Source organism: Phaethon aethereus (assembly GCF_964289735.1).
Source record: "Phaethon aethereus genome assembly, chromosome: 2".
Lineage (NCBI taxonomy): Eukaryota > Metazoa > Chordata > Aves > Phaethontiformes > Phaethontidae > Phaethon > Phaethon aethereus.
In genome coordinates this window covers 123083633-123095792 of record NC_138582.1, presented here as the reverse complement: position 1 = coordinate 123095792, position 12160 = coordinate 123083633, and the positions used below count along the sequence as shown (strand labels likewise).

Sequence of the window (12160 nt, the reverse complement as noted above, 5' to 3'; positions counted from 1 at the left end):
TGGAATAGGCCCAAAAAACCCCGAAGTCCATCACGAGGGCTCACTTGCAATAGGCCCAAAAAACCCCGAAGTCCATCATGGGGCTCACTTGGAATAGGCTTGGGGTACTGGTGCTGCCCACTTCGGCTGCGGGGAGGGGGCGGTGATAGGGGAAGTATCGCAGCTGCCAGGGTCTGGGAGAGGTTGGAAGCGTGAGCATCTCATTTCCACCCAAGTTTCAACCCTTACTGTCTTTCCAAAGGAAACTCAGGAGGGAATGTGTTTTTATTCTCCCAACTTCCAAGCTACAGACAAGAATGTCAAATGCTCTCCTTCCAGAGCAGATGGCTGCAATCCGGACAACATCAGTGCATGCAAAAGTTATGCAGGAACTGGAATAAGCCTCGCTTCTCCCGTATCGCATTTGTTGCATCTGCCTGAATCATTAAAAGGTGACCATGCCCACTCGTCCAATGGACCTCCATTCTCGGTCTCCATGAGTGTTTTCTTGCTGCTGTTCCCATAATATTGATGCTGCCCGTAGTGGGGGTAGTCATCTTGATAGAAGATCCTCTTCGGAATAGAGATGTTTCAGGAGAGGAAAACGCCAAAAGCATTGTCAAGGACGTGAATGTTCGGTAGCATGCAACCTTACCGTGTGGCCACACGATGGCACCGTAATCTTAAGAACCGAAAGGAAGTGTGCGTGCATAAGTCTGCTGTAGTTAGAGGTTAGCTCTTCGGTCACTAGGGCAGATCCTAAACACACTAAAAACTCTTTCGTATGCTTATTTATTTTAAAAACACTTCATATTAATCTTCACCATCACTGGAAGTGTTCAAAAAACGTGTAGACCTGGCACTTTGGGACATAGTTTAGTGGGCATGGTGGTGTTGGTTTGGCAGTTGGACTGATGATCTTAAAGGTCTTTTCCAACCTTAACGATTCTGTGATTCTAGGATCAGAATGAATTGTGTGAGATAGTGCTTTTTCCATCTGTAAAAATAAACAAAACAAAATGTAATGACAACCAAAATAGCATATCTATTATTATATTAGTGACAAGCAGTTAAGAACACTGGAGTTATCTTGATGGTCCTGTGTTACTTGATGATGCTGGTTCTTGATCTACTTGTAAAACCCTGAATTTGTCCTGCCTGCTCTTACAGCATCATAGCAACCTGTTACAAAGAGGAATTTCTCTTCCTTTTTCATTCTTCTGGGCTATTCTTAAAAAAAAAAGGGGGGGGGGGAAGGGTCAAGAAGTTTAACACACAGAAGTTAATCAACTTTAATGAATTGTATAATACAAAATATTATTACAATCTGTTGTCAGAGTCCTTAATTGAATGCACCAGCAGTGCTACCAAATACTGTGTTTTCTATTGTCTTCTTGAATATAGATCACAGTTCACTACTGTAGCTGAAATCTGACTTGTTCTCACTCGCTGAAGTGTGGTCCCTTCTTGGTGAAGTGATAGAAACTCTTGATAAACTGCTAGTCCACTGGGCCACCAATCTCTTAAGTTCCACCGCTGTCCTTCAGAAGGTGCTTGTCGTTTGGAAAGATCCATGCTGCAGAAGAGAGCACTGCAAAGGATCGGGGCTGCTTTTTGATGCGCCTCTCAGAAAGCTTGTCAGTGTGCTCATGCATGTTTGCTTGTTGTACTTTGCTGCTGCAGGGCTGGTCAAGATACATAACCTGCCTGGCATCAAAGCCTTCCAGATAAAGTAACTTCTTAAAGGCAAGGTGTCTTAGGGGCCAAATGAAAGTTCTTGTCAAGAGCAGAATAATATATAAAAATATTTTCATAAAGATATTCCAGAAGGAAAAAAAAGAGCCAGCCTATCTAGAAGTTACTCTATGTACCTTCCTATCTCTTTTAAAAAATAAATGCATATGTTTGTCATTTTATGCTGAAATTACCCAATTTCTGCATATACTGGTATAGTTAACAGTTTTAAAAGCATATACAAAGTCTGGAAACTAACTGATGCACGGGGTCTTAAGAAAGAGTATGCAGCTGAAAATCTTGTAAATTAGAAGGAGTAGTATGCTTTTGTTACACTTCCCATGTGCATGTAGTCCAAAAGTGGTGCTTAATATGATAAAACTGAATAACTTAAAACAAGTGGTTTGATAAGCAAAGATTTCCCTATTTCAGTTCCTGCTTTCAGAACACTTGGCAATGTAAAATCTCTTTGGGGCTGTTTGAAATATTTGCTGCTTTGAAAATATTATTTAAAAGGCTGTGTAGAGGAGTTGGGGACCAGAAATTGCCCTGCTGGATAAGAACAGCAATCAAAATATTCACTTTTAATTTCCTACCTCCAGGGTTGTCCAAAACCATATGTCTTAGGGGAAATAAATGCTAGAACGGACAACTTGGTCTAAATCAATTAATAGCGTGATTATGGTATGATCTTAAGTATGTGAGTATCCCCATATTTATTTCATCTTTTCTATGTGTTCAAGTGCTTTGCAGGATCTGAGCTTTAAGAGGAAGACTGATCATATTTGACCATCAGTCTTACTAATTATGGAAGATTTTGCTCTCTGTAAAACTCCTAAATGGCAGAAAAAAACATTGTCATAGCCCCCAAATGATACGTGCTTCTAAAGCAAAAAAAGATATGCCTTATGCCTTGACTCTGTAGAACAGTGAATATTTTTCCTTATTCATATGTTTTTATAACTTAAATGTCTGTAGCATATGCTTATCTCTAAAAACATCTGGGTCAACCCTGTTCAGAAATCATTTTCACACCTCTAATGCTGCTGTGGTTTTGCAGCCATTATGGCTACATTCATTTCATATTTTAAAGTTTTTCTCTTATGTAGGCTAGAAAAATGGCAGGCAAAATCACTGCACTAAAAAGCTAAAACCCTGTTGACTCGTTGTCAACATTTGATCTAACCTGGTTAAAGCTCCATGTGCAATACTTTATATTTAAAATACTGTAAATACATTGATTTTCTGGTCAATGATAGGTATGATTGCAATAGGTACTAGCTTTTTAGTACAAATAGCATATAAACCAGCAGTTGATTAAAATAGAGCCATCTGAAATATCAAACTCTCAAGTCACTTAGATATCAACCCCTAGTAGTTAAAACTATTACTGGACCTATCCAAGAGGTTGGTACCCAAACATATGCAAAGGAAAATATACCTCGAAGTAGCACAGTTTCTTCTAAATACGTAAAATTTTCCCATACCACTTGTAAAGATTCTGTATCACAGACCTCAGTACTTTAGCATTATTTACAGAGATACACAACCAGGCTAGTAAGGGATGTGGCTAAAACTGAGTTTAAATGAGTGAGATATCTTGTGTAAGGTCAGAGTAATAGTCAAGAGATGTTTCCAAAGAACTGGTGTCAATTTCTAACCTCTAGTTCACTTTTAAAAAAACAGTTTATAAGCCTGCTAGATTAGGCCCTCAGCCTTTGTATGGTTTTGGGCCCTATAGTACAAAACTATGATTTTACGTTCACAAAAAAAAGAACACTTCCCCCCGCTACAGAATCCCACATTAGCATATCTAGGTAGCTAATTTGATAAATCCTTTTCATTTATGTACAAATACCCAAACGTATGAGCAAATACAAGCTTTGGTAAATATGTATTCTGAGATCTTTTGCAGCTGCCTTACAGCCAATATCCAGGACAGATTCTGCAGGCTTTCATCACAGACCTGATTTCACAAAAGTCAATGCCACTTTTTCACTAGACACAACTTACAATGCAGCAGAAACTTCTTGTTCTCCAGTAGATTGTGTGTAGGTGGAGCTAGCCCGTTCAGCTGTGTCAACATAGAAAACAGGGCAGCATTTTGAGAAGTGGAATGCAATCTGCTTTCGGAAGAAGCTATGAAGATACTTCCTAAATTTTTCACCAGCAAAGGCATAGATTACAGGGTTGATACAACAGTGGATCATTGAGATTGTTTCTGTCACTTGGGTTGCTTTGTGCAGTTGACCACTGCCTTCACAAGTAGTGATGGAAAATGTACCTTGAAAATCACGCAAGAGAATACAAATATTGTATGGTGCCCAGAAAAAAAAGTAGACAATCATGATGATAAAAATAAGCCTGACTGCTTTATGTTTCTTCTCATTCCTACATTGTAGTAATGTCTTGATAATTTGTGTGTAGCTGCAGATCATAATTAACATTGGAATAACAAGTCCTAGGATGTTCATTTTTAAGGTCAGGAATTGCTTCCATACATTTCTCTGCTCTGATGGATAATGAGCACTGCAAGTATAACGTGAGTTTTCCTTTTGAGTTTTGTGAAATACTATCCCAGGAACAGAAGCAAAAATAGCAACAGCCCAAGTGACAACGCTGGTGAGGATGCCGTAGGTAACTGTCCTAGCTTTTAAAGCAAACACTGCATGTACTATGGCCAGATACCTGTCTAGGGTCAACAGGATTATGAAAAAGATCCCGCTGTAGAAGCCAAGGAGGTAGACACCTGAGAGAATTCTACACAGCGCCTCCCCAAAAATCCAGTCGTGAACAGCGTAATAAGCCCAAAAAGGGAGAGAAAATATAAACAGCAAATCAGAAATTGCCAAATTGAGCAGGTAGATGTCAGTCATACTCTTCAATCTCTTGTATTTTACGAGGATAAGGACAACGAGCATGTTGCCTGTGAGGCCGAATATCACTACCAAAGAATAAAGCGGTGGCAAAAGTTTTGCTGCAAAGTGCTTTTCCTCAGTTCCCATGCATGGTGCTGAATTGCTGTAGTCGAATTCTGTTGTCAGGAGCAAGTCAGCTAAGTCCATGGTGTAGTTTTCCATGGTGTGTTGGTCTGGAAAGGAAGAAAAGGATGTTAAACTAGAGGAAACCCCAGGCTTGGCAGTGCGGGGAGTGAAACACGTGGATGCCCTCATCCGGAATGCTTTTTGCTGTTGAGCACATGAGCATTACTTCGTCGACGTGTGGAAGAGAATGGAATTGCAGAGCTCCCAGGAAGCCCTTCTATATACCTCTGAAGTCATGTTGCTGCATGTTGGAAGCGTGCTGCGTGTCATTTCCGCCATGTACGCTGTCTGGTGCGTTTTTCCTCCTCAGTATAGCCTGTCAGCTGCCTGACCCAAGCAGAAGCAGAGGAACGATGAATTTAACCCGAGCAGTGGGTAGTTCAGGGCTGTTTGTGCTCTGCAGTGGCTTCCCAAAGGGGTGGAGAGAGCCAGCAAGGCAGCAACAGCAAAGCACAGCGGCTGGCACGCAGAGCATAGCCGTGCTTCTCCCTGGGACCTGGCCGCCTTCTCATCGTGCCGGCCCGTACTGTAGCCCTCGCCCAAGGAGGACCAGGCACTGGCAAGGTGTAAACCGGTGCCGGCAAAGGTGCCGTGACATGGGTAAAGCAAAGTGGCCGGCGCTTGTTCAGGTTGTTCACGAGGCTTCCTGGGAGCCTTAATGCTGTGAGAATCAGGTCAGTGGAGGTGTGGAAATGACCTTTGCACAGTGCTAAACATACCCACCTGGTGGACCTGCTGTCTTGGGTGTTGCAGAGCAGCAAGTCGGCAGCGTTGGTCTGGGTTGAGATGGCAATGCTGTGTCCTCTACAGAGCCCGGGTCAGGCGTAGGCCATGGAAGCGTGCTGGTCTTAGGTAGCTCTGGAAGGAAAACGGCGTGCAGTCCTGTAGAAAGAACAGGTAGGCAAACACGTTGGCAAGCGGCATAAAAGACGAGGGTTGCTATCAGCTTGGCCTGTAACACCTCTGTCAGTTGTTGCTTCTTCCTGTCAATTGAAAGACCTCCCCGGTGCTGGAGAATGAAAGAAGTTTTGGTTCCTTGTTTCAGTGGGTGTTTAGCGGCCCTGCGTGATTCAGGAGCTCCAAAGTCTAGATCGGCTAAGTGTCTTGGAGGGGCAGGCACAAAGGCGAAGGTTGGTGGCTGTTCACAGGAGACTGGTGGTTTGGAAATCTGCATGTTCCTGCCAATTTGATGCCTGTTCTCTTGACAGAGGCCACAGACTACTCCCAACACAGAAGACCTCAGGCAGTGTGTCTGCCCCAGCTCGCTCTGTGATCCCTGACCACTCACGTAGTGCAGCAATGTTTGCTCCTCTCCTGCTTGCAGCCCTGCCGTGCACTTCTCTCAGTGGTGAGGTCTACCCTTTGGGATTGCAGATGTCTCTTGCAGAGACCGCATTCTCAAAACCTTCACTTCATTCTTTCTGCACTTGAGTTCTGCAAGACTAAACGTAACTGAAGAAACTCAGCCTGTGGCTGGAGTGACACAGGGGCAGGTCCCCCGTCTGCTTTTTGGTAGAAGTTCGTAGTGGTCCGTTCTGATTTACAGCCCATGAAATCCCTGAAGTGTCTCTTTGTGTCTCTCTAGACAAAACTGTTCAGGTGAAAGTACTATTTTGTGCTGTAAGCACAGATTGCTCAAAATTCTAATGTCCTTATTTTAGTTTGTGTTAACGTGGTTAACTTACCTAAACCTAAGCTGAGGTCTTGGGGAAAGGACTGGTTGCTAGGTCTTTGACCACTTTCCTGTGACCTTAAAAATGAGGATCTGAGTCTCTCCTGAGCTGCAGGCTCCTGATGGAGATTCTTATGCTGCACAGTGCAGAAATGAAGCTGCCCAAAGGTGTGGAATCTTTATTGGAGCAAAATCTGCCTCTTGTAAACAGAAAGAAGGGCTGCTTTTGGAAACCTTTTTCCCATCCCTTCCCCAAGTTCTTCCTGTGTCTGGCTGTCAGCTCTGCTCCTAACAATATCAAGAATGAGAACATCCATGTTCAGACATTATTTTGGCATGTTGTGTATGGCATGAAGTTTTCTTCTGGAGAACAAGGAATAAGAGAAAATTGGCGAGTTTTAACAGTTTGGGTCTCAGCTTTGCCTAGATATAATTTCTTGGGGAGAAAATAAGTGCTGTCAAACCCCTCAAAGAGTGGCTTTCAGGAAGCTCTGGTAATCTCTGTGAAACTTTTTTCCACAGCTGTACTAACTACATAGTTATTACAATACTGAGATAATGGTTTTGTTGGTAAAGGAAGTGGCTGTGGCTCAGGTGTATTGACAGTAAATAAGTTGGTTTTGAAGTATCTAAGGGTTTATATTTCTTAAGTACTTTCAGCAACTCTTTTAGGGAAAAAAGTCACTTTATAAAACATTCTTTGGTCCAAAACATTAACTTTTTTATTTCAAAACATGATGAGACTTGGGCAGTGCCCAAGTACTTAATACTCCCTTCAGCTAGATCTGCTAGATCTATGTTGCATGCCCTGACAGTAAAAGTCCCTGGTACTGCATACAACTAAATATCACAATTTCTGATGTGTCACTCAGGCATGCTGTGTATTGGGATTATGGGATGAGGGACTGGCTGCAACACAATGCCAGACCCAGCATGTCCTGTCTTGATCATTTTGCACCTGTGTGATGCTCATGCATAAACACGGATATGAAAAACACTTGGGTCATAAACCCAGAGTGAGATTTTATGAGTATGCGATTGATAGGATTCATGCAGATATTATCACAAAATGCTGCCTTAATATTATTGCGGTAATTCTTTTCACGACAGCTCCTTCTTCCTGCTAACTGCTATCTCAATGCCTGCCTTCTTTTTCCTCTGCTGCCTTGGAATGACAACCATATCTTCCCTGCATCTTACCTTCTTCCTTTCAACTCTTTTTGCATGCTTAAATTATGGTCTCCCCTCTGAGAGGTTCCTTCTGCTAAGTGAGCCCCATTCCTCTAGCCTAGCCTTTACTTCTTACTGCAAAAAGTACTTACTACCCTGAATTGTATCCAGCACATGCTGACAATGGAAAATACAGATACTAATTTGGAAACCAGAAAAGGGAATTGTAAGTGGTTTTGTGCCTTATCCTATAATCTCACTGTTTTAGGAAACAGTGTTGGCCACTGCCTAGAATGCTTCACTGGGTTAATCAACCTGGGTTGTTTACCTAATTAGAGATATCTGACTGGGCTTATGTTTCCTGATCATTAGAAAAAAAATCCAAAGATAATCCTGGAAGATCTCTGAAGAAAGGATATTTCAAAAAGAGGCCTATATTATTTTGAATACAGTTTAGATAAACACAATATTTCTAGAAGTCTGCAATCTGCTGTACAAATTCTGTTGCTCTGGTTGAGACTAGCAGTCATGCAGTTTTCAAGAGAAAAGCTCTCCATAGAAAAACTGAGCAAACTCATGTCACTGTTTCATACTGAGTTTCAGGTCAGAGCTCTCTGTTCTTAAAGAGGCAGAGATTATATTGAAGTGAGTTTCAGTTCATTTGCACAGGGCTATAAAATGGTAACAATTAAAAAGGTGTAGTAAACGGAGGTAAAATGCTAAGCTATGCTGCATGTGAACAGGTTCCATGAGGCAGAGTGTTTAAAATACAGCATCTGATTTTCTGTAGTCATCCTGTGAGAAGAATAAGTACTCTTCACTCAGGTAAGCTGTTTGTCTTTTTAGTAACAGTTTTAAAATCCAGATTTCCATCATTACATATAACCTCCAGAGAAAAAGTCAGAGAGGCATACTCCATTGTATTTCTTACTCAGATCAATCTCTAGAGATTTATTTCCTTGCTTAGCTGGATCCTCTTCTCAAGTCTTGTACTGGTCCTGTAAAAATAGTGTATTCCATTTAACATACCCTATGTATTTCCCCAGGATGATTTTTAAAGATGAGTACACTGGCAAGATTCCACAAGTATTCTTCACCTCAGGCATTAGACTACCTAAGAAACTACTAAATGTTAAAAAAAAAAAAAAAAGCAAAGATGACTTACCATATATCTTACAGTGCAAGTGATGGCTTGGATTATTACATCAGGAGTAATGCTCAACCGATTTGTCAGTCACGAGAAGAAGGTCAAGAACACCTCTTCCTGCATGAAGAAGGATGTATCAGTTTGAAAACTTCTAGCAAACAAATCTGTTTTCATTTAAAAAAAAAACAAGGAGCAGTTCTCTTTTTTCTAAAAATGGGTCATCAGATGTTACTTTTCTAACTCTGTGAGATGTACAGAGATGTTGAAATTGTAGAGGATCCTCCTAGGAGCTGAACTGAAGGTTTCACAACCCACAGCTGTAGTTTTAGAAAAAGATTTTTATATCATTGTTTTCTCTTTTTCATTTAGCTAACCTCTTTGAAACAGGAACAGTTTACATAAGGTTCCTTCTTTTACATCTCTCAGTCATTAAATTTCTTTTATGGTTTTTGTCCTTGAACAAAAAGTGGAGCTTTTGAATAAAACTTACACTTTTGATCAGAATTACCTGCACTTCCTGTTGGCTTTATCTCAATTGCAGTCCTTATATTTTAGGAGATTTGATTCTATTTTTCTGTAACCTGGTCTTTTGGACTGTGTTTTTTGTTTCAGTTCCTCTCATAAGGCTATGACTTTGTCTATATAGTGAGTCTGACGTTCTTTTATAATAACAGTGTTACTTACTTTTTGGAATGAAGCTTCGGAAAAGCCTGATAGAATCTGATTTCTTATCAACTTGTTTCCTTGTGGCTGATTCCTGTGACTTTCAGAGTTAAACTGAAGTTGCACTGTGAGCAGCTTTTTAGATCCTTCTTAGACATCAAAGAAACCACACAGGAGGTAGGAAAAGTACAGAGAAAGCAAGAAAAAGATGGTGCCATATCAGATACCTGAGAATCCCTGAGAAGATACCAAATAAAGTGCAACCCCCTGCCTCCCCTTGACATCTCTTTGGAGGGTTCTGGAGTATCTTCTCCTACCAACCTTCTGAAGGCACTGAAGGGATGTCTTTCCCGCACTCAGTCCTTAGTAACCTTAAAAGATTTTAAAATGCCAAAACCCCAATGGAGATGTCTTGCCTTGGACACTGCCATTCCTTAATGGAAGTCAAGAGAATCACAGCTTCTGAGTTGCATCTCAGATCTCGGGGGAGACAGTAAAGAGTGAAAAGCTCAGCCTGTTTTCCTTGTCAATCCTTCTTTGCATGAGGGACTAATCAAGGTCTTTATTCCATAGGGTTAGTAGATTTTTCTCTTCCTTTCCTAATCAGCAATTCCAATGAGCTCTCTAAAGGCTGGAGTCTCAGCATCAGAATTAATAGCCAGCGTAGGGCATTCTAAGAGTTTATCCACACTACCTTACTTGATGGACTATATTAGACACCCTATACAGTCAGTGGAAAGAGCTGCTTCTAAAAATGCTTCCACTACACCTAAATCAAGCTCCTAATTGCTGCAAAACTTTGCTGACAAAAAACATGCACTTTTATCATGAATTCTTATAAGTCTCAAACAAGGTATTATATCAAATTAATTTTTCAGTGTATAATTCCTAAACAGTCCACACATTGAAATTAACAGACTTTTTAAGGATTTCTTTCTGAAGCCTGCTTCAATGTTCACTATTTGTTACATCTTACTGAGCCTACTGGAGACTCAAAAACCTTTCACAATCTCACACTATATGAACAGGGGAAACGGTCTCAAACCTGTTGTTGGACTTGCCTGTTTTTCATCAAGCTTTTGATTCTGAAATACGCTCTCACAAGACCGGTCTCAAATATTTGAACTAACAACAACAACTTAAAGCTAAGACCTGTGGTGGGCTGGTCTTCAGAAATAGTCCCTTGTTCCCACAGATTCATTGGGTTTATTAATCTGTTTGATTTTGTTGATTGTAGCTTTCGATTCTCATAGCTCAGTCTGATCAGCAAGCATGGCGAGGTATTTCATTTACCGATTAGCACCGTAGGATCGCAGAGGGTGTTGCACGCCAACAGAGGGCCTCTGCCGCTCACAGTTACAGCAGCTGACTAAGGGGAATGGTTTTGGTCTGCTCACCAGCTGGGTCTTACAGCTGGATGGGAGACCCCCGCAGAGAGTGTGAATAGTCATGACACTTGGCAGCCCAGATACAGGGACACACTCTGGCAGCAGGCACCTGGACTGTGACTTTATTATCAGCACCTACATGGTATGTTCAGTTAGTGCTACACCAGCTGCAGATAAGCAGAGCTGCTGAGAAGTCAGATTTGAGCAGGTCTTGCATGTGGCTGTAGGTGAGTCTGGGCCTCTTGTACTGTTTGCTGGGCACTGGAGTGCCAGTGGTGTGTCAATGCTGTTAGGACAAGATCTTTCTTTGGTCTCCCTCTCCGCTCCCCTACTCCCCTCAGTCACTCTCAGTGGTCCCCTGCAGGACTCGATCCCCCACCCAGTCTGAAGCTCCATCACACCAACCTGGGACTGGCCATCTTGCGTCACCTCCTTCTCCTTGCTGCCTTCAGATTGCCTCCATCTAGTATGCATGTCAACACTGAGGTATGGACAATGCAAGTACCACATCCATTGTTACAAGTCAGATGTTTTCAGCTTTTCTCAATCCCTTGCCCAGCATCTCATTGAAAAATTGCACTGCTGCTTGCCATGAGATTTTAAAAATCTTTACGTACAGATGAACCTCGTCATTTTCCCAAGAAATTGAAGCTGTTAATCAATAATAAAAGGAATAATAGCGTGTTGATATAGCTTGGAATTTTACCTATTATGGTTTTACTTTCAGAGATGAGTAGGAGTTATGTTTAGTGGTGTGACACTCATTCCCCCCATAAAGACATTCCTGTAATGATCGTGGGTTTCGTTCCTTACCTGTAGGGCTCACGTTGATGTACTTGGCAAGTATGCAGCCATGTACACTGTCAAGTCAAACCGCATTCATCAGTCTCTTTTATCTAGTGACTGATTATATGATTCATCTTCTAGTAATCAGGCCAGCACACTGAAGTATCCAATATCTAAGTGATAAGGAACGCCTGTAAGGAGATGTCATCATTTATGTGAAGTCTACACCAGAACTGAAATGTCTACAAGGACACATGCCAGATGCTCACATACCAGTGTGACATACAAATGTCATCAAGCAGAATTACAGGTACAGAAATTAGAAAATGCAGCTAACAGTTTCCGTTCAATTTATTATGAACTTGCACCACCTGAAGAAGAAAAACTGGGAAAAAAAAAAGATGAGGACAGAATGGCAGATACATTTCTTAGAGACAACACTATATGATAGTGCACAACACTCTCATCAAAGTCTATAAATACAGCAAAACAGATCATTCTTGTCATCTGGAGAAGAGGTCTGATGAAGACATGTGAACACAGACTAGATGCATTTCTTTTTCCATTGTTCCCCCAA

The 12160-nt window shown here is 41.5% G+C and overlaps 1 protein-coding gene across 1 annotated transcript; it reads right to left on the bottom strand.

Annotated features, from left to right (window-relative positions):
* Positions 1-3722: 3722 nt before the first annotated feature.
* Positions 3723-4901, bottom strand: LOC309417444 (C-C chemokine receptor type 5-like; the record flags this gene model as incomplete). Its single annotated transcript, XM_082014949.1, has 1 exon — positions 3723-4901. The coding sequence occupies exon 1, from the start codon at positions 4884-4886 to the stop codon at positions 3723-3725; it is 1164 nt and encodes a 387-aa protein (XP_081871075.1). The 5' UTR covers positions 4887-4901.
* Positions 4902-12160: the final 7259 nt, after the last annotated feature.